The 23,479-nt window shown below is 38.3% G+C and overlaps 1 protein-coding gene across 5 annotated transcripts in view; it reads right to left on the bottom strand.

Moving 5' to 3' along the window:
* PTPN12 (protein tyrosine phosphatase non-receptor type 12) overlaps positions 1-23,479 on the bottom strand; it is a 105,093-nt gene that overhangs the window by 15,594 nt on the left and 66,020 nt on the right. For all 5 annotated transcript variants that reach the window (XM_009203558.2, XM_003896407.4, XM_021936134.2 and 2 more), the window contains exons 9-12: positions 18,871-18,937; positions 15,661-15,738; positions 15,461-15,559; positions 7,692-7,777 (exon numbers count right to left, since the gene is read on the bottom strand). In XM_009203558.2, coding sequence (XP_009201822.1) covers positions 7,692-7,777; positions 15,461-15,559; positions 15,661-15,738; positions 18,871-18,937 — 330 coding nt within the window. The remainder of the gene's footprint in view (positions 1-7,691; positions 7,778-15,460; positions 15,560-15,660; positions 15,739-18,870; positions 18,938-23,479) is intronic.

Below are 23,479 nucleotides of genomic sequence, written 5' to 3'. Positions count from 1 at the left end.
TGAAAAACATAGTCTCTGCCCCATAGCCCTCCTGTTAGCCAGAGGCATCCACTTTCAACCTTTTTTTTTTTTACAGCTGCTTCTAAAATTTACCTCTGTATTTCAGACTATTTCAAAAGTTATTTCTTGATCTCTATTTCGCATATTTTCTACTGACTTCCTACTGTGGAAGTGTCCTTCTCTATCTTTCCAATACTGTTATATTGTAATTTTTCGTTACCTCAGTCATATGACTGCAGATATTATTCACATCTATGACACTATGATTTCATATCTTTTCTTCTACAATGTCTTGTTTTCCCCTAACGACTGCCTTGGGTTTCTCATTGCTTAGCTCTCTATGCACCATCAGTTACTCAGCTTTTCTTCTAACTTTCTTGCAGATTGGTATACCTCCTCTCAATAATGACAAACACACACAGTAACTATCAATACCACACACATCCTTCTTAGTAACTTTTGGCCTCCTGCTCCAGTGTGGACTACTGGTTCCCTAAGCCACCACAGAGCTAATGTTCTCTCTGGTTTCAGATTCTCCTGTTTCCCAGGTCCCATCTTCCTCTTTCTGGGTATACTCCTTTGTTTGGGTGGGTTACACCCTCTAGTTGCCTTTATTTTTTTCCTTAAAGAAATGGGGGCCAGGCACCGTGGCTCACGCCTGTAATCCCAGCACTTTGGGAGGCCAAGGTGAGTGGATCGCTTGAGCTCAGGAGTTTGAGACCAGCCTGAGCAACGTGGTAAAACCCCATCTCTACTAATAATACAAAAATTCACCAGGTGTGGTGGCACACACCTGTAGTCCCAGCTACTTGGGAGGCTGAGGCAGGAGAATTGCTTGAGCCCGGGACATGGAGATGGCAGTGAATTGAGATTGTGTCACTGCACTCCAGTCTGGGCGATGGAGCAAGACTGTCTCAAAAAAAAAAAAAAAAAAAAAAAAGAGAGAGAGAAAGGCTGCGCACCGTGACTTACTTGGAGTTCACAATCAGCCTGGGCAATATGGCAAAACCCTGTGTCTTCAAGAAATACAAAAAATTAATTGGGTGTGGCAGTGTGTGCTTACAGTCCCAGTTACTAGGAAGGCTGAGGTAGGAGGATCACCTGAGCTTAGGGAGGTCAAGGCTGCAGTGAGCTGTGATGATGCCACTGCACTCTAGCCTGGGTGAAAGAATGAGATCCTGTCTCAAAAAAAAAAAAAAAAAAAAAAAAAAGATAGGGTTTACTATGTTGCCCAGGCTTTGTTGCTTTTTAAGAACTTTATATGATGCAAACTTCTTGAGGGCTTGTATATTCAAGTTTTTGTTTTTCTTTTGAGATAGAGTCTCCTTCTGTTACCCAGGCTGGAGTGCAGTGGCACCATCTTGGCTCATTGGAACCTCTACCTCCTGGGTTCAAGCAATTCTTGTGCTTCAATCTCTTGAGTAGCTGTGACTACAGGCACATGCCACCATACCTGGCTAATTTTTGTATTTTTAGTAGAGACGGGGTTTTGCCATGTTGGCCAGGCTGGTCTCGAACTCCTGGCCTCAAGTGATTTGCCTGCCTCGGCCCCCGCAAAGTGCTGGGATTACAGGGGTGAGCCACAGGATCCCACCTCAGAGTTTTTGCTTTTTTTTTTTTTTCCCCCCGCAGGTGATCAACCTTTTAATTATCCAACCAGATAATTGGCAGTAATCACATGGTACACCAGGTTTCCCCTTAAAAGAGACTCTGTGGGCTGGACATGGTGGCTCATGCCTGTAATCCCAACACTTTGGGAGGCCAAGGCGGGCGGATCACAAGGTCAGGAGTTCGAGACCAGCCTAACTAACATGGTGAAACCCCGTCTCTACTAAAAATACAAAAATTAGCCAGGCATGGTAGCGTGCGCCTGTAATCCCAGCTACTCAGGAAGCTGAGTCAGGAGAATCACTTGAATCCGGGAGGTGGCGGTTGCAGTGAGCTGAGATCATGCCACTGCATTCCAGCCTGGGTGACAGAGCGAGAGTCTGTCTCAAAATAAATAAATTAATTAAATAAATAATTTTATCTATGAAGTTCAGATTCTCCAGACACATTCCAACATTCCTAGAATAGGACATGACAAGATAAATGAATATCTCCAGAATATCGATCATATTACAACGACAGCAATACTCTCATAAGATATTCCTATATCTGTTGAAGTTTTACAAGTAGATTCTTCTTCTTTATTTTGTTTTGAGACAGAGTCCCACTCTGCCACCTGGGCTGGAGTACAGTTGCACAATCTTGGCTCACTACAACCTCTGCCTCCAGGGCTCAAGCCATCCTCCCAGTTTAGCCTCCCAAGTAGCAGCGACTACAGGTGTGCACTATCACCCTGGCTAAGTTTTGTATGTTTTGTAGAGATGTGATTTTGCCATGTTCTTGTTGCCCAGACTGATCTCAAACTCCTAAACTCAAGCAATTCACCTGCCATGTCCTCCCAAAGAGCTGGGATTACAGGTGTGAGGCACTGCACCTGGCCTGCAAGTAGGTTCTTAATCTGAAAGAGTAGCTATCAAATTTTTGCAATCTAAAATAAAAAATAATTGTAGGCACCTCCTACAATTTATAAAGCATATACAAAGACCAATAGCTTATCCTAAGAACGTATCATAATACAAATAGAAAATATGAGTTTTAAAAGGATGAAATAAAATTTTGATATAAATTGAGGTGTATTATTTTCCCGATATGTACATGAGACCATTTTTCCATAATCAGTATTTTATTTACTTATTTTTTATTGAGACAGAGTCTCATTCTGTCTCCCAGGCTGAAGTGCAATGGTGCGATCTTGGCTTACTGCAACCTCTGCCTCCCAGGTTCAAGCGAATCACCTGCCTCAGCCTCATGAGTAGCTGGGACTACGGGCATGCACCATGATGCCCAGCTAATTTTTGTATTTTTGGCAGAGACAGGGTTTTGCCACATTGGCCAGGCTGATCTTCTAACCTCAAGTGATCCGCCCTCCTCGGGCTCCCAAAATGCTGGGATTACAGGTGTGAAACACCATGCCCAGCCTCATGACCAGTATTTTAGAGATTTACTTGATTAACAAACCCCATATATCCTCAACAGTGCCTTTTTCACAGGGTAGTTCGGAGAATTAAATGAGTTAACATCTGAACAACAATTAGAACAGAGCTTGACAGATATCGAATATGATATATGGGTTTGTTAATCGAGTATTTTCAAAGTTTTTAATTGAAAAAAATCTTACTCCAAATTTCAGCATTATTTTTATCTTACTCTAAAATACTTAATTTAAAATATTTATTTTTTAACAATTTTATTTTTATCCTTTATATTTGAAACTTGGGTATATACCCTCTATATAAAAATTTATGCCCTTTAATTCTAATACTTTTTTTTTTTGGCTAATTTCTTCTTCCCAACTCTCCTTTTAGACTACTATTACTTCAGTGACAGATCTTCTAGTTTTGCTTTCTAATTTCCTCATCTTTTCTCTCCTACTTTCTCTCTATCTATTCATTTTCTTGAAATAGTTCCTTGACTATCTCCCAAACTTCTGCTTAATTTTTAAATTTATAGTATTATATTTTTAATTTCTTTCTTTCTTTTTTTTTTTTTTTGAGACAAGAGTCTCATTCTGTTGCCCAGGCTGGAGAGTGGTGGCGTGATCTCGACTCACTATAACCTCCACCTTCTGGGTTCAAGTGATTCTCCTGCCTCAGCCTCCCGAGTAGCTGGAACTACAGGCACACACCACCACACCCAGCTAACTTTTTTTTTTTTTTTTTTTTAGTAGAGACAGGGGTTTCACCCTATTGACCAGGCGGGTCTCGAACTCCTGACCTTGTGATCTGCCCGCCTCAGCCTCCCAAAGAGCTGGGATTACAGGCGTGAGCCACCGCGCCTCGCCTATATTCTTAATTTCTAAGAGCTTCTTACTTATTACCCACAGGTCTTATTTCATGGTTTCATTTCCCAATGACTGAGAGAAGTGGACTGTTAAGTTTCTTTTTTCCCCCTATCTTTTTCATTTTACTCTGTATTGTCTCCATTTCCTCTGTTTCTCATATTAGAGGCTTCTGTCAAATGCCCAATCATTTCTAGTTCTGTTCAGTTTTAAGAACTGGAAGAATTGGAATACTGGCAGGGCATGGTGGCTCACACCTGCAATCCCAGCACTTTGGGAGGCCAAAAAAAAAATATATACAGAAATTAGCCAGGCATGGTGGTGTGTGTCTGTAGTTCCAGCTAGTTGGGAGTCCAGGGTGGGAGGTTCAACTGAGGTCGAGGCTGCAGTGAGCCATAATCACACCACTGCCCTCCAGTCTGGGCAACAGAGCAAGGCTCTGTCTGAAAACAAAACAAAAGAAAACGAATTGGAATATTAAAAATGACTGGAAGACACGTACAGTCACATGATGTTTCAGTCAATGATGAGCCACACATACCATGGTGACCCCACAAAGTTATAATGAAGCTAAAAAATTCCCATGAATTTGTAGCAAAATGCATTATTCACATGTCTGTTGTGATGCTGGTATAAACAAACCTATTGTGCTGTCAGTCATATAAAAGTATAGCACATACAATTACGTACAGGACATAATTCTTGATAATAATAATAAAGAAAACAGTTACCGGCTTATGTACTTTTTTTTGAGATGGAGTCTGGTTCTGTCACACCCAGGCTGGAGTCCAGTGGCGTAATCTTGGCTCACTGCAACCTCCAGCTCCCGGGTTCAAGCAATTCTCTTGCCTCAGCCTCCCAGGTAGCTGAGACTACAAGTGCCTGCCAAGAAGCTCGGCTAATTTTTGTATTTTTAGTAGAGACAGGGTTTCGCCATGTTGGCCAGGCTGATCTCGAACTCCCAGCCTCAGGTGATCCACCTGCCTTGGCCTCCCAAAATGCTGGGATTACAGGCGTGAGCCACCGCGCCTGGCTTGTACTTACTTTTTGTTGTTAATTTTGAGTGTATTCCTTCTAATTGTTAAAAAATTAGTTAACTGTTAAACAGCTTCAGGCAGGTTCTTCAGGAGGTATTCTAGAAGAGGGCATTGTTATCATAGGGGATGACAGCTCCATGTGTGTTTCTGCCCCTGATAACCTTCCAGCAGGACAAGATGTGGAGGTAGAAGGCAGTGATATTGATGATCCTGACCTTGTGTATGCTTAGGCTAATGTGTGTGTGTCTTATTTTTAACAAAAATGTTTAAAAAGTAAAAAAATAAAAATAAAAATAAAATATACACAAAACACATATATTTTATATATACGTAAATAGGGACTTGAGCATTCTGCCCGCCTTAGCCTCCCAAAATGTTGGGATTACAGGCAGAAGCCACTATGCCCAGCCAACATGTACTTTATTTTTATTTTTTTATTTTTGAGACAGAGTCTCACTTTTTCACCCAGGCTGGAGCGCAGTGGTGCGAACTTGGCTCACTGGTACCTTTGCCTCCTGGGTTCAAGCGATTCTCCTGCCTCAGCTTCCCAAGTAGCTGGGACTACAGGTGCACACGACCACACCTGGCTAATTTTTCTATTTTTAGTAGAGACAGGGTTTCACCATATTGGTCAGGCTGGTCTTAAACTTCTGACCTCGTGATCCCCCTGCCTTGGCCTCTCAAACTGCTGGGATTACAGGTATGAGCCACCATGCCTGGCCCCATCGTGTACTTTAAACAATTAATGTGTTTACTGTAGCCATACTGAAAAACAAAATACACTATTTTACTTATCAATCTTATGATTTTGTGATTTTATTTTCAGTTATGTTGGATCAATTTACAATAGTTCTAAAACTCATCCCAACTTAGAAGTCACAAGGTTCTCTTTGTCAAACACGATGACCTTCTGGCATTTGACTCCATTACATGAAGAAGAAAAAAGGTGACCTATGCATGTAATATAAAATCACACACAAAGAACTTCTGGAATGTATGCCTAATAAAAATCTGTCTTGAGTTGAATATTTTTTCTTAATACTCATTTGCTTTATTCTTCATTATCTTTTTATTAGAGAGTAACAGAAGTCAAACTTTTGAACAGGTATAGGAAAAAGGCTTTAAATTCAAGTATTCTACTCTTTTTTTTTCTTATAAAATTAAGAAGAGATTGCTGCTACATGTAGTTAGAGGTAGAAGAACATACAAATCATAAATATCAGTGTAGACTTTGAAAACATCTACATTGGCTCAATCTCAAAAACCAAATTAAGAGGGCAGCAAAAATGTTCCTTTTTTTAGGGCCAGTAGTTTCTTTTAAGATCCTAGGGCTCCTATGTGGAACAGAGAAGTTAGAGAACTAATATTTTATAGGTTTCAAACTGGCTACCTTCCACAGATGGCTAAAATGCCAACCAATTTTGGTAGATACCAAAGTGGATATCGAACAGGAAAGAACTACTAAAAGTTTTGTTAGCACATAGCTAACATCTTGAACATTGAAATGTTAAGACCTGACCTCATCTATACACAGGCTTCCTGAGGTTCCTCAGAGAAGTATGCAAAGGTATTCCAGAGGCTATAACTACCACAACACTTAACTACATGCTTTATATACATTATCACTAATTCTTAACAATGGAGAATACTAGTACTATATCTCACTACAATGAAGTAAAGAATTTTCAGAGAAGTGGCTTGTTGAAGTTCATTCAGAAGCAAATGTGAAAGTTAAAATTTGGAATGGGACCTATTTATGTAAAAAGCCTCTTTATACCAGAGTATACTTCCTCTTTCTGTACTCAGCAGGTTCCTTCCCAGGCAGTTAGAATCCTGCATGGTCAAAATGAGAGTAAATTGCTCCTGTGGTGTGGAGGGATTCTAACCAAACCTTCAGTTACTGAGGGAAACTGTAGGTTTTTTCTTTTGTTAAGAGGGATTATTTCATTAGAATGATCTCTTGGAATTAGCAACTCAGTGCTAAGACATGACCCTGGCCATTTGACCCAACTTTCACCAAAGTTTTAAGATGGAAACAAGTGGTGTATCCTGTATAAAAGACTTTATTTTGATGGGAAGTCAATAAGTTTTGGCAGATCTATGTGCAAGAAAGACATTATAAAATATTCTAATAGTTTTTTATTTAATCCTTAGGACAATACTTAACTCCTTCTCCCCAGGATTAAATAAATTAATCCTAGATCCCAGAGCTAAATGGCTAAAAAGGAGTTGAAACTATCTTCTTCTAACTCTGTATTCTTTCCATACTACCATGTTACTGACTTAGCAGCTACCCTGAACAAGAAGGAAAGGAAAAGAAAGATAGGAATATATATGATTTTAACTATTATAAATGAGCTTGGTAGAAAAGCAAGAAATAAACTCATCTGTAATGTTATTAAATATCTTCACACTTCTTCAACACGCATGCAATTTTTGGCAAGCATATTTAGTCATCAGGAGAAAAATGGAAATCTTTAGACATAACTAAAATTTTAGTTATATCACATATCAAAACATAAACTATAGTCAATTCATGGTAGTATCCACATTCTACTACAGTATACTATTGAAATTTTATCCAAAATGAAACCAAATTTTTAATAAACCAGTAACAAATCAGTTGTCATATGTATGCCACATTCTAACAAAACAATGACAATAAAAGTTATAAAAGTAATGTAGAAATATTCAGAATTTGTCATTTTAATTAACAGTGAGTAAAAACAAGTATGCTTTTAAAGAAAATGTTCAAAGACATACAATACCTGCGGGTCCTTGGTGGTTTTGGAGGAGGAGAATCTTGTTTTTCAGGATCTATGGAGCTGACCATGTTTTCAGTATTAATTTCATTCTGTCAAGGGAAAAAATACTTCACTAAGGTTAAAAGAAAAATAATTTTTCCTCCTCATGTTTCAACTAAATTGTTTCTGTGCTTTTCAATCCTTAACACAATGCCAATTGTGCCAAGTTAAAAAAAAAAAAGTCTTATATTCTGGCTCTATATTTTAGCCTGAAGGACCAGACTTCAATGAAGAGACTGTATCAAAAAAACAATGCATCACAGTTACTGGAAAGATCAAGGTGTACAGCAGCATTTCAACACATCTCAAATGCTACTGTAAAAAAACAGATTCCCCAAGATAATGTGGATCAAAGAACGTAGTATCTCCCTGCCCCACCATCACTACCACTAGAAACTTAATACATGCAGAGAGAAAAAAGAGCCAACAAATAAGGCTTATACCATTTATGGAGTAATGGAGTATCATTTTATGACTCCCCATTACTACCTAGTACTTTTAAACTGGTGGTCCTAGGATTCATTTTAACCATTTCTTGCCTTACTCTCACTGTCACTATATGGAGTGCGCTAATCCATTAGGGAAAATAGCTCCTATATCACTGGCTACCCAAATGGACCTCAAAAAGGCAGACAGAGCCCATCCCAGGAACATCCTTGGTTCCTGCTGGTCATGAGGACCAATAACATCATTAACATTGATGTTTCAGAGTCAATACAGGTATAAGAACCTTAGGTTTAGGACTGTGAATAGGGGAGCGGTAAAATGAAAATACTGCCTTGAATTAGTTTCACTATCAACATATCTCATATTTATCTAGCTAGGGTATTTTAATTCTAGGATATGTTATGTCCAGAAGACATCTCAGATAATTTGCCAACATCTCAGATAATTTTAGAAAACAGCCATCTTTACGTATACTATCAACTAAGGAACTCTGAAACTGTAGTTGCATTTTGTTTTGTTATCATTGTTTTTAATTAAAAGGCACTTCTGCTATGTCCATCATGACAGCTTTGTAACTGTTACTTCAATTATTTCCAATTAAAAAACTAGAGATCTCAACTTCCTAGCAATTTTAAGTGCACCCTATCTCCTTATATGTAATCTGATGAATTAGAAGTTTTATACATCTTACTTCCTGACCAGAACAACAGAGTTACGTCAGAAGACTTAAAGCATTCATCCTTAATTAAAGCCACCCACCAAAATCAGGCATTTGGTGCAGAAATATCTGGCTATAGGTAGGGTTACCATATAATTTATTGTCCAAATCAGGGCTCTTTTGAGAGTGAAAAAGGAGCATTATTATTATACCTAGACAACTAGTGTGAACTGGTGTGCCTTAGGCAAATCAGGACTTTTGGCCGCCAAAGTTTCAGATCCTCAGGTACCACCAGAATTTAAAGACTCTGCATCAAAAAGGTACCCTCTAGGCTGGGCGCGGTGGCTCACTTGAGGTCCAGAGTTCAAGACCAGCCTTGGCCAACATGGTGAAAACCTGTCTCTACTACAATACAAAAATTAGCCAGGCGTGGTGGTGCACGTCTGTAATTCCAGCTACTTGGGGGACTGAGGCGGGAGAATCACTTGAACCTGGGAGGCAGAGGTTGCAGTAAGCCGAGATCGTGTCACTGCACTCCAGCATGGGCGATACAGCAAGACTCTGACTCAAAAAACAAAAAAACAAAAAAACAAAAAAACCCCCAACATATTATTGATCATCTGCTTATTATTTCCATTAATGATATAACCATAATTCTGAAACACTTGATATTTTGTACCAAAATGTGCATTAAGTAGGTTAAATAAAAATTAAAGGCAAACCATATGAAACTCTATTTTAACTGTTTCTAACCTACAAAACGGCATTTTTTTTTGTAGCACACATAAACAAACTCATGTCATGTCGATGAAATATTTTGTTGCCAAGTGAGTATAATATTGAATTTACAAAAATAAAACAAAACTATGTTTTCTTTGGATTTTGGAGCTGCAGGTAAGGCAATGTGGATATCTATGTGAAATGCACTGAACAAAGTCAGCAATGCAGAGGAAACTAAAATGTAAGAAGGACATGGTATTATCTTTAACTTCAAAACGTAGTCTGGTAAAATCCCCAGAAAAAAGTAGAAGGGTAATACTAACAGCCCCAAAGTGGCATAATCAGTACTATGAAGCTATGAAATCAGAAAAAAAGTTATAGTTGAAAATATTAAGAAGATAATTGAGAAAAAGGAAGTTGACAATATTAAGGTAAAATGTAGAATGACATTAAGGGATTGGTAAGATTCTGACAAAAAAAGAATGAGGATTGGAAGAGGGAAAACAGGTGGAAGGGTAAAGAGAAGACATAATAAGGACATTTTAGGCAAACACTACATGTGACAAAGTAAAGGTTTCATGAAAGATTCCTCATTCTGGGTGAATAAGAGCATGACGAAGCCATTAACAGGAAGAACCAAAAGAGAACTCGGAGAGATTAGCTTTCAGAACATACTGAGTTTCCTCTGATGAAAGGAATCAATGTGGCAACGCAGAACTGCAACTCAATAAAGAGCCACTAACTAAACAGCATGTACAAAACCTCCTGGTCACTGGACTTCACAATGTTCTTCTTGGATTATGTCTCCTACACACCTACATCTTCTGACTCTCTTGTATTACCTATAATTTTTGAATCCACATTTGTCATGTATACAACTTGCTGAAGCAATCCCAACTTTTGAAATGGAAAAGAATTTTAGGAATTAATCTAATGCAGTGGCACGATGAAACCTCTGCAGCCTTGAACTCCCGGGCTCAAGCAATGCTTCTATCTCAGTCTCCCAAGTAGCTAGGACTACAAGCACGTGTTACCATACCCAGGTAATTAAAAAAAAAATGTTTTGTATAGATGGGGTTTCGCTATGCTGCCCTGGCAGGTCTCAAACTCCTGGTCTCAAGCAATTCTCCTGCCCTGGCATCCCAAAGAGCTGGGATTATAGGCATGAAATGAACCACAGCCCCAGCCTGTGTTCTCTTGTTTTAAACAGAACTTTGTAAAGTTATCTTGTGTACTATTATTTTCCATATAGCAGCTTTTTGAAAGGCTACAAAAACATTAAGAAACAAATCATCTAATATTTAAGAATATTACCAGCTGCAGAAGAAAATAAATAATAAATCAGGGTGCTTTAAAAATAAAAAAATTATATTTTAGGGAAAAAAAAAATCCAGAATTCATTATCACATCTAAAATGTACTATACAAACACAATAAAAGGACCATAACACAAATTACGAATGCTATTACTTAATCATTCTAGAACTGAAATACTGGTGTTGACAATTCTTTTTTTTTTTTTGAGATGGAGTCTGGCTCTGTCACCCAGGCTGGAGTGCAGTGGCCAGATCTCAGCTCACTGCAAGCTCTGCCATTCTCCTGCCTCAGCCTCCCGAGTAGCTGAGACTACAGGTGCCTGCCACCTCGCCCGGCTAGTTTTTTGTATTTTTTAGTAGAGACGGGGTTCCACCATGTTAGCCAGGATGGTCTCGATCTCCTGACCTCGTGATCCCAGCGTCTCGGCCTCCCAAAGTGCTGGGATTACAGGCTTGAGCCACCGCGCCCGGCCAACAATTCTTGTAATGGTGTCCTTTATATATAAGATAAAAAGGCATGATAAACAACTTAACAGATGTTTGTGTATTAAGGTACTTCTAAATCCTCAGGCAATATGATACAGGCTTACAGAACAAATTTTCTCTTTAGATCTCTCATTCCAGGAAGTCACTGTAGTTGTAAATATCTCTAAAAAATACTATTTATTTTGAAGTCTTAAATAACCAACTAGTATATCAAACTAAGATTTTTACAAAAATAATTCTGGAACACAGAACATTTAAACAGAACTTTTACCTATTAACTAAACTGTCAGAAAAGTAGTAAGTGGGGACTTATTTTTACTTCTCACAGCATAGCTTCTAAATAGTAAATACACCTTTCAAGTCATTTTATTCCACCACACAGTTCTAAGATGATTTTTCTCAATTTTTCAGATTCCACATTTTCTTTAAGATTAATGGTCTGCAACCACAGACAGCCATCCTCTAAAAAGAGTCACCTATATTTACAAGTTGACAGAAAACATGATTTCTTAAGAGGAAAGTATTAAAAAGTTATCTGGAATGATAATCCATCTTCTATCTGTTTTTTTACTATTTATCCATTCATCTATGGAGATATTTCTCTCAAACATTTAGTTTATGTCTACTATGTACCATGCAATGAGCAAGAAAGTAGGTTTGAAGTAACTACTTTGAAATAACTACTTTATCTACTATGGGTATTATTTCATCTCATCTCCTACAAAGTACGACTTTCTTGTTATATTCCTGTAAAGCTCTGACCTGTCAGACAGAAAGAGCCTATGATAGAATTATAATGCTAGTATAGATTTCAGGGTATTAAAAAATGATTGATTTAATGGAATAAAACCTTACAAAGATCAGACTTGGATCTAATGAGAAAAAGAAGAAAAGGTGATGCAATATTTATCACATATTTTCTGGAGATTATTTAAATATAGTTAAAAGCTTTAAAAAAAAAAAAAAAAACAATGGCTGGGCACAATGGCTCATGCCTGTAATCTCAGTGCTTTGGGAGGCTGAGGTGTGAGGAGGATTGTTTGAACCCAGGAGCTCGAGACCACCGTGGCACATAGTGAGACATTTCTACAAAAAATTTTTTTAAAAAATTAGCTAGGTGTGGTAGTACGTGCCTGTAGTCTCAGTTACTTGGGAAGCTGAGGCAGGAGGAAAGCTTGAGCCCGGGAGGTTGAGGGCTCAGTGAGCTGTGATTGTTCCACTGCACTCTGGCCTGGGCAAAACAGTGAGACTTTGTCTCAAACAAAACGAAACAAAATAAAACCTAAATACTGAATACTGCAATAAAAGAACTTTCTCCTATAATTCCTGCACTTTGGGAGGCTGAGGTGGATGGATTGCTTGAGTCTGAGGGTTTGAGACCAGGCTGGGCAACATAGTAAAATCTCGTCTCTATAAAAAAATTAACTCGGCAAGGTGGTGTACCCGTCAGTCTGGGAGGCTAATCTTTTTTGTATTTTTGGTAGAAATGGGGTTTTGCCATGTTGGCCAGGCTGGTCTCAGGTGATCCTGCCTGCTTTGGCCTCCCAAAGTGCTGGGGTTCCAGGCATGAGCCACCGCACCCAGCCTAAAAACCTGTATTTCCAGATACAAAAACTTTAGCTTTGAAATTAATCTTGAATTCATGGAATAAAACAAATACTTTTCAATTAAAGTTTAAAGATGCTGGGTACAGTGGCTCATGCCTGCAATCCCAGCACTTTGGGAGGCTGAGGTGGGTGGATCACTTGAGGTCAGGCGTTCAAGACCAGCCTGGCCAATATGGTGAAACCCCATCACTACTAAAAACACAAAAATCAGCTGAGCATGGTGGTGAGCGCCTGTAATCTCAGCTACTTGGGAGGCTGAGGCAGGAAAATCACATGAACCTGGGAGGCAGAGGTTGCAGTGAGCCGAGACTACGCTACTGCACTCCATCCTGGGCAACAGAGTGAGACTCCACCTCAAAAACAACAACAACAACAACAAAAACCCCCAAAATTAAAGAAAAGTGTTTATAGCCTACTCAGTTTTTTGAAATATTAAATATCTCAACTTAGATTAAATTATACAAAATATTATAAATGGCCAGGCGCAGTAGCTGACACCTATAATCCTAGCACTTTGGGAGGCTGAGACAGGTGGATCACCTGAGGTCGGGAGTTTGAGACCAGCCTGGCCAACATGGCAAAACCCAATCTCTACTAAAAATACAAAAATTAGCTGGGTGTGGTGATGCATGCCTGTAATCCCAGCTATTCAGGAGGCTGAGGCAGGAGAATTGCTTGAACCTGGGAGGCAGAGGTTGCTGTTAGCAGAGATTGCGCCACTGCACTCCTGCCTCAGTGACAGAGTGAGACTTCGTCACAAAAAAAAAAAAAACCAGGCCGGGCGCGGTGGCTCATGCCTGTAATCCCAGCACTTTGGGAGGCCGAGATGGGCGGATCACAAGGTCAGGAGATCGAGACCATCCTGGCTAACACGGTGGAACCCCGTCTCTACTAAAAAATACAAAAAACTAGCCGGGCGAGGTGGCGGGCGCCTATAGTCCCAGGTACTCGGGAAGCTGAGGCAGGAGAATGGCATGAACCCGGGAGGCGGAGCTTGCAGTGAGCTGAGATCTGGCCACTGCACTCCAGCCTGGGCGACAGAGCGAGACTCCGTCTCAAAAAAACCCAAAAAAACAAAAAAACAAAAACAAAAACAACACAAAAAAACAAAAAACACATTAGATTCTACATTATAAAATATTTGGCTAGATTCAGAACATGTCATAACAGGATTTAATTAAGCTAAAGGCATTGTAGGAGGTTTCCTTGCACAATAATTCCTATGTTAATGAAGGAATAAGAATGAGGTCACATAAAACTTAAAAACCTGAAATTGTCACTTGGCTAATAAAAGAAATGCATATTTCCTAAAACTCATGGACCAATATTAGATTATCTTAACAAACTGAGATCAGCATTTGGTAATAAATCTCTCATTTGGAAAACCAAGGAAGTTCAAACAAATATTCTGGGAACTGACAAAACCACTTAAAGGGAGAAAAGGAAAATGAAGGTTATAAATTTTGCAATTTATTTTCTCATACTCGGTTTAACAATGTAATAGTTATAGACTCAATGATAAAGATGTAAAATTCTACAAGAAAAAAAAAAAAGCTCAGCACCTTCAGGGACAAGGTGGTGATATATGGAAGGGAAATAAGACAATTGGTTAGAAAACAAAGGCAGAAAAGAGAACACTAAAAGAATACAGTATTTTTGTCAGGTCTAGAAGTTGAATATCCAATAAGATGCTATAAGGCTAAAATAACACTGAATTACAACACAACAAAAGGGAGTTAACGGTGGCTCTTTTGAATTCTGCTTAACTGAAAAGCATATACACAAGGCCAGGAATGTTGGCTCATGCCTGTAATCCCAGCACATTGGGAGGTTAAGGCGGGCAGATCACCTGAGGTCTGGAAATCGAGACCAGCCTGGTCAACATGGCGAAACCCCACCTCTAGTAAAAATACAAAAATTAGCTGGGCATGGCGGCGCGCGCCTGTAATCCCGGCTACTCAGGAGGCGGAGGCAGGAGAATCATTTGAACCTGGGAGTTGGAGGTTGCAGTGAGCCGAGATCACGCCATCGCACTCCAGCCTGGGTAACAAGAGTGAAACTCCATCTCAAAAAAAAAAAAAAAAAAGAAAAGAAAAGAAAAGAAAAGAAAAGAAAAGAAAAGAAAAGCATAAACACAAATAACGAAAACACTTTATACAAAATAAAATTCAAGTAGAATCAATGCAGAATTACTTAGGTGGGGGTGGAAGGGAAGAGTAAAGAGAACAATGCAATTTTTTAAAAAAAGTAAAATGTTAATGAATTATATGATTTTTGACATGAGATCTTTCCTAACTTTATTTCATTTAGAACATAATTTATCTTATATTGGAGTCATTAAATAGCCATCATAATAGAGATACAAATAAGAAGGAAATGAGTTTAAGTAAAAATGTTAAGTGTCCTGAGACAAAACACAAGATGACAAAAAAAAAAGCTAAATATAACATCTTAACAAAAAGTAAAAGTTTCCTAAAATGTATAGGCCAATAACACCTACCACTCCATCAGCAATTTTCTGAGCTCCATGAATTTCATATAGTTGTAGCTGTTTTTCAAACAGTTGGGCAATAGCTCTATGAACAAGCTCATATTGCTCCTACAAGGGAGAAAAATGATTAAAAAATAAAAAGAAGAAAACATTTTAAAAAAGAAGAAAGCATTTATAAAACAGCAGTTTATAAAGGGAAACAACTATACCTTTGTTTGTACTGCAGAATGCCTTTGTGTTCTCATTTCTTGTATTAAATTAAAGACATTAAATTCCTCTGGTATTTTCTAAAACAGAAAATTTAATACATAAACTTTGTACATCTATTCAGAAAATAGTAAAATATTCTTCAGCTTATCACATAAAACTTAAATACCTGGTAGTTTACTGCAAACATTTATTGAACACCACTTAATGTATCTCAGACACTGTGCGTGGCACTGTAGAAACAAAACTGTTCTTGACCCTCAGCATTCAAGCTGGGGAGACAGGTATGTCCAGCCAAAGTATGACTGCAGTATACAGGAAATAAAGAGGCTATGGCTAACTGATGAGTGTGTGGAGTTACAACATAGCTGGATATCAAAAGAAGGTTATCCCATAAAAAGTGAAGGAAATATACATAAGCACAGCAGACTGAATGTATAATCTATATTGGGAATTGAGAAGTTTGATGTAAATAAAGCCTAAGACTAAAAGAAGGAGAAAGTACTCAAAGGAGGAGAGAAAATAAGGACATTTGGGATCAAACTGTGAACATAAAAAAGAGATTGAATTTATTCTATAGGCCAGTATCTCCTGGATTGGCTATATAAGGACCAGCTAAAAGACCTAGGTAAAAATATAGATCCTTTGGCTCCATCTTGGGGAACTAATTATGAAACAACCTAAACAGTTCTTTTGTGCATATGGAATTGGGACTACTGCAATGGGCAACGTTGACATGAGAAGATCTGATATTCACACAATTTTTCTATCAGCGAAGAGGACAGTCTAAAAGAGTGAGAAACTGGTGGTTTACAGAAGCAGAAACATCAGAACGGTTATCAACAAGAATATTTTGGAATGGTTAAGATGGAAGGGTTAAAAATGGTTTCCAGGTTTGCTGCTTGGAAGTTCTTACATACATCATAAGATTTTTACATGAAGATTTAACCTAGGCCGGGTGCGGTGGCTCATGCCTGTAATTCCAGCACTTTGAGAGGCCAAGGCAGGCAGATCACCTGAGGTCAGGAGTTTGAGACAAGCCTGAAACATGGTGAAACCCCATCTCTACTAAAAATACAAAAATTAGCCAGGCATGGTGCCGAATGCATGTAATCCCAGCTACTTGGGAGACTAAGGCAGGAGAATCACTTGAACCTTAGAGTTGGAGGTTGCAGTGAGCCGAGATCACACCACTGCACTCCAGCCTGGGCGACAGAGGGAGATTCCATCTCAAAAAAAAAAAAAAGAGAACTATGTTCAAAATACACAACTTTTATTTTATTTTTTGAGACGGAGTCTTGCTCTGTCACCCAGGCTGCAGTGCAGTGGCGCAATCTCAGCTCACTGCAACCTCTGCCTCCCAGGTTCAAGCAATTCTCCTGCCTCAGCCTGCCAAGTAACTGGGACTACAGGCACTGGCCACCATGCCTGGCTAATTTTTGTATTTTTAGTAGAGATGGGATTTCACCATGTTGGCCAGGCTGGTCTCAAACTCCTGACGTCAGGTGATCCGCCCACCTCGGCCTCCGAAAGTGCTGGGATTATGGCATAAGCCATGGCACCTGGCCAAAATACACAACTTTTAAAATGACCAGATATTTGTTTTGTTTGCTAGCATGCATTTACGTGTCCCTTCCCATTCCAATTTTAATCTTTGACTTTTATGTTAAAATGCGATAGAATTTCAGTTAAATTTTGTTCACTTAAGCATTTTCATTTGAGAATTAGATGATTATAGTTTTTGAGGAAAAAATATTTAACCCCAGAGGGCATTTTAAGGAACTGTTTAACATGTAAATATTTCCTTGTAACAATAAAAAATGGAGAGATGGCAGGGAAAAAAGAGAAATAAGGGGAAGAAGGAAGAAAAAGAAAAAAGAAACATTTTATTAATTCTACTTTGTACAAGACAAAGATGAACGATTCATGGAAACTATAAAGCTATATTAAAGGCGTCTCTCTAGAAGTGAACACATTATGGAACCAGCAAAATAATCAAATGTGTACATAATGAAGAGACTTGTTTTTCAAATCTATCATGAACGCTGTATCTTATTTATCTCTGTATCATCCACAGTATCAAACACTATTTCTTGGAAAAAGCAGTAGTAAGAAAACAATCACAACAGCAACAGTAATCAACACTAACAATAAACTGAGTACTTACTATTTACCAGACATAGTTCTGAAGAACTTCACAAAAGTTAATTTATTTAATTCTTATGCATTACTACTATGACCCCTATTTTCTGATGAAGAAATAGAGACAGTATGGGATTAGTATTTTGACCAAGATCCCACAGCTAGTAAATGAGAAAGCCAGAATTATAATCTGGGCAGTTTGGCTAAAGTCAGCATTCACAGACTACAATACTATAACGTCTCCAGAAGGCATAAATACGTACTGAATGAAATACACTTATAACTAGAATAAATATAAAAGGCAATGGGCCGGGCGCGGTGGCTCACGCCTGTAATCCCAGCACTTTGAAAGGCTGAGGTGAGTGGATCACCTAAGGTCAGGAGTTCGAGATCAGCCTGGCCAACATGGTGAAACTCTGTATCAAAAATATAAGACATTAGCTGGGTGTAATGGCAGGCACCTATAATCCCAGCTACTAGGGAGGCTGAAGCAGGAGAATCGCTTCAACCCAGGAGGCGGAGGCTGCAGTGAGCTGAGATCGCGCCATTGCACTCCAGTCTGGGCAATAAGAGTGAAACTCCATCTCAAAAAAAAAAACAAAAAAAAAAAGGAAGAAAAAAAGGCAATGAAAATTCAGTATTGGAAAGGTCAGTAACAGTTTATATCCTAATGCAAGTATTCACTCACCTAGGACACTCTTACACTGTTGACCAATGCATCACATCAAGGCAATATGCAGCAATTATACTTTTTTTCTATCTTTATTTCTTTTTTTAAATCATTTTTATTTTAAAATTATTTTTAGAGATGGAGGTCTCCCTATGTTGCCCAGGCTGGTCTCGAGCTGCTGGGCTCAAGCGATCCTCCCGCCTTGGTCTCCCAAAGTGCTGGGATTACAGGCATGAGCCATCGTGCCTGGACTTCACTGCCTTTATTTCTTACTTAATAAAATTACTTTGGAAAAAATAACATGTATAATAAAATACGCACTATAATTTACTACAATTAATAATTGTTTGAAAATCGTAATAGATAAATTGGACATAATGCTACAAAAAAGTATTCTTACCCCAGCTTTTAGTAAATTCCACGTATAATCTATGGCACAAATGGCACCTGTTCTTCCACAGCCTGCACTAAGGATATAAAGTTTGAAAAAAAAATTGATTTTTGTGATAAAACAACTATAAAATAAATGTGGATGGACATGTTAACATTCAGAAACGAAAAGAAATTTGACAAAATTCTACTTAGTAAACAAAATACAACTTATAGTGTGTTCACGGCAACATTGGTAACATAGAATACGTATACATACACACTATGATTTTTCCTATACGTACATGCCTATGATAAAGTTTAATTTATAAATCAGGCACAACAAGAGATTAACAACAATAACTAATAATACATTAGAACAATTATAACAATCTACCACTACTCACTACCTCACTCTCTTGAGGTTTGGGCCATTATAAGTAAAATAAGGGTTATGTGAACATAAGCACTGGGACACCATGACAGTCCATCTGATAACTGCAGTATCTACTATGTGACTAATGGGCTGGTAGAGTCTACAGTGTGTACACACTGGACCGTGGGATGATTTATCTCTCAAGCAGGACATACTTCCCTATGCTTCTCAGAAAGGTACAGCATTTAAAACTTACAAATTGCTTACTTCTGAAATTTTCCATTTGATATTTTTGAACTACGAGTAACTGAAACTGAGGACAGTGAAGTCTTGAATAAGGAGGGCCTATTGTCTATCTTTTAAACATTTCATTTAAGGGGTTGGGCGCAGTGGTTCATGCCTGTTGTCCCAGCATTTGGGAGGCCAAGGCAGAAGGATTGCTTGAGCTTGAGAGGTCGAGCCTGCAGTGAGCCATGATGGCACAAATGCACTCCAGCCTGGGTAACAGAGTGAGACTCCATCTCAAAAAGAAAAACAAAAATTAATTTACGGAACTTCCAAGAGTAAGTGACTCACAGAATAGCTACTAAGTCGTCACTCTGGAAGTCTAATGCTACATCAGAAAACGTGACTAGCTAACAACGTCTTACAGAGACATATTTATTCTATGCTCGAGATGGTTCTTGTGGCTGGGTGCAGTGGCTCACACCTGTAATCTCAGCACTTTGGGAGGCTGAGGCCGGTGGATCACTTGAGGTCAGGAGTTTGAGACCACCCTGGCCAACATGGTGAAACCCTATCTCTACTAAAAACACATAATTAGCTGGGTGTGGTGGCGGACACATGTAATCCCAGCTACTCGGGAGGCTGAGGCAGGAGAATCACTTAAACTGGGGAAGTGGAGGTTGCAGTGACCCAAGATCGTGCCATTGCACTCCAGCCTGGGCAGCAACAGCAAAACTCCAACTCAAAAAAAAAAAAGGCTCTTGTTTTAGAGTACAGGAGGAAACGGTACATCATTTCAATCTATAGAATGTGTAGGAAAGGTGAAGAATGCTATAAGCCGTAGAAAATGGATTGAGCAACAGCACTGATTTCATGAAAAGAACAAGACAATGATATGCTCTCATATCCCAAAAAACTAATGGAAACTGGGGAATGTACAGTAACATACTATAGGTTTTTTTTATTTTAAAACATGACAGGCTGGGTTCAGTGGCTCACGCCTGTAATCCCAACACATTGGGAGGCCAGATCACCTGAGGTCAGGAGTTCGAGACAAACCTAGCCAACGTGGTGAAATCCTGTCTCTACTGAAAATACAAAAAAAATTAGCCGGGCGTGGTGGCGGGCGCCTGTAATCCCAGCTACTTGGGAGGCTGAGGCAGGAGAATCACTTGAACCTGGGAGGTAGAGACTGCAGTGAGCTGAGATCATGCCATTGTACTCCAGCTTGGGTGACAGAGCAAGACTCCGTCTCAAAAAAAAAAAAAAAAAAAAGAAACAAACAAACAAACACATGACAAAAGTATTTTAAAGTAACTGCTTCTCAACTAGAGAAAGGCTTATGCATCTTAGAATTGAAAATCACTATGAGTAATTATAAGATGTTACTGACATCACCAGAATAATTTTTGGCAAAACAACCCCACAAAGTTGTGTAGCATTTTAATGCATATATTGAAATGTATACCTATCAGTGGTTTGTTAAACATGTAACCTAAAATTCCTGATAAAAGTACACTATAAGCAACCTAAAATGATTTTTAAAACCTCAATAATAAACATCATCAATTATATTAATTATTAGTTGTTGATACTTGTGAATTCTGTGCATCAAAACATTTACAGAATTTTAGTTGAGTTACTGGGATAAATTATATATATCTAAAATTTGATAGTTAAAAGTATAATATAAAGATACAGATAACCAGATCAATGAAACACCACAGAAAGTTCAGGAACAGATCTGAGTACACGTAACATTTCTTACATAACAGTGAATTCTCCAGAGGAGATGAGACCATTCAATAAGTGGCAAAGGAAAAGTTAGCTATCAATGAAGAGCAAAAAATTAAATTCTGATCACATACCTTAACCGTAAAAAAATTCCAGGTGGATAAAAAATATATATATAGGATATAAATATATTGGATATTTATCCAATAATAAATGTTAAAAAGTAAATCTATGAAAGTACTAAAAACATATGCAAAATATATACACTATTGTGTTAGGGAAAGACTTTCTATGTATAATAACTCAATGGACAAAAACCATTAAAAAATCTGACATGACAAAATGAAACTTACGTATGTCAAACAGGCAGAAGACAGGAAAAACCATGGTACTTACAACATGACTAAAAGTTAATGTCCTCAATATATAAAGAATTTGTATAATTATTAAAAGATGAGGCTGGGCAAAGTGGTTCACGCCTGTAATCCCAGCACTTTGGGAGGCCGAGGCGGGTGGATTATCTGAGGTCAGGAGTTCAAGACCAGCCTGACCAACATGGAGAAACCCCAACTCTACTAAAAATACAAAATTAACCGGGCGTGGTAGTGCATGCCTGTAATCCCTGCTACTCGGGAAGCTGAGGCAGGAGATTTGCTTGAACCCAGGAAGCGGAGGTTGCAGTGAGCCAAGATTGCAGTGAGCCGAGATTGCATCATCGCACTCCAGCCTGGGCGATAGTGCAAGACTCTGTCTCAAAAACAAACAAACAAGCAAACAAAAAAACCCCACCAAAACCCTTGTCTGTCACAGAGGCATTTAAAAAGCAAACAAAGGCCAGGTACAGAGGCTCACACCTGTAATCCCAGCACTTTGGGAGGCGGAGGCGGGCGGATCATGAGGTCAGGAGTTCGAGACCAGTCTGGCCAACATAGTGAAACCCAGTCTCTACTAAAAATACCAAAAATTAGCCAGGTGTGGTGGTGTGTGCCTGTAATCCCAGTACTCGGGAGGCTGAGGCAGGAGAATCACGTGAACTCGGGAGGAGGAGGTTGCAGTGAGCTGAGATTGCGCCACTGCACTCCAGCCAGGGTGACAACACAAGACTCCGTCTCAAAAATAAAATAAAATAAAATAAAAAAATAAAAATGAAAAGAGAACACCCAGTATTGGGAAAGGTATAGGGAAATAGGTACTCTCACATACTGCCAGCGGTAGAATTAAGTAGCATCAATTTTCTGGATAACACATTAAAAAATATTCATTAAAATATTTTAAAAGTTTATATCTTTGACCAAGAAATCTCACTTCTGGATATTTATCCAGTAATAAATTTATCCTAATAATTGCAGATGTGCTCAAAGATTTAACAATAAGATGGCCACTAAAGTAAATTAAAAACAAAAAATAAAGTGGACACTGAGCTTTTACACTGTTGTTTAAAATAGTTGAGGCAGAGGTTGCAGTGAGCCGAGACTGTGCCATTGCACTCCAGCCTGGGCAACAAGAGCAAAACTCCATCAAACAAAACAAAACAATACTGTATGTACACACACACACACTGAAAGGACACATTCTCGAGTTTTAACAATGGTTATATCTCCAGTGGAACTAGTGGAAAGCAAAATAATTTTCTTGCTTTTATGGATGTGTTTTCTAAGTCATTACAGTTAACATATTGTTTTCATTGTCTAAAAATATTTAATGGTCAATTTATTTTTTGATAAAAAGCCTTCCTATACAAATGGATTTATGATTGAACAGGAAATTATTTTAACTAACTTATAAGAAGTCAAGTGAAAGTAATTTCTTTATCTTTTAATTCTATAATTAAACATATTGTTTATTTTTAACTGGTCAATTCTACTTAATTAAATGGTCAACTAACCACTGAACTAAACACAGAAAAAATTTGTTTTAATGAACCAAGTTGTTAACTGATTCCCACATCTCCACCAGCAAGCTACTTTCCTGGCCCATGAATAAAAGTAGCCCTTTTACTTCATTAATTATAAGCATTACAATCAAACCAAGTGAATAAGAAAACTATCTTCAGTGCTTTGACTCCACTGAAAAAATATTTTAATTATGTAAATAATAAAAAATAAATCTCTAAGTTTGAAAAATCTCATTTCCTTTTTATAACAAATGTGAATGCAGATAACAAGTCCCTTAGAGGAATAAATTGATAGTTGTCTTATGAAATAAGTACTATGACTATAAGGCCTTTAGAAGAATCTAATGTAAACAAAAAACTTAGAGTAGAAAAACTGCCTAAGGATTCAAAAGTAGCTTCTACTATGTAGAA

The sequence above is a fragment of the Papio anubis genome, chromosome 4 (assembly GCF_008728515.1).
Source record: "Papio anubis isolate 15944 chromosome 4, Panubis1.0, whole genome shotgun sequence".
NCBI classification, from domain to species: domain Eukaryota; kingdom Metazoa; phylum Chordata; class Mammalia; order Primates; family Cercopithecidae; genus Papio; species Papio anubis.
This window is presented reverse-complemented; position numbering and strand designations above follow the sequence as displayed.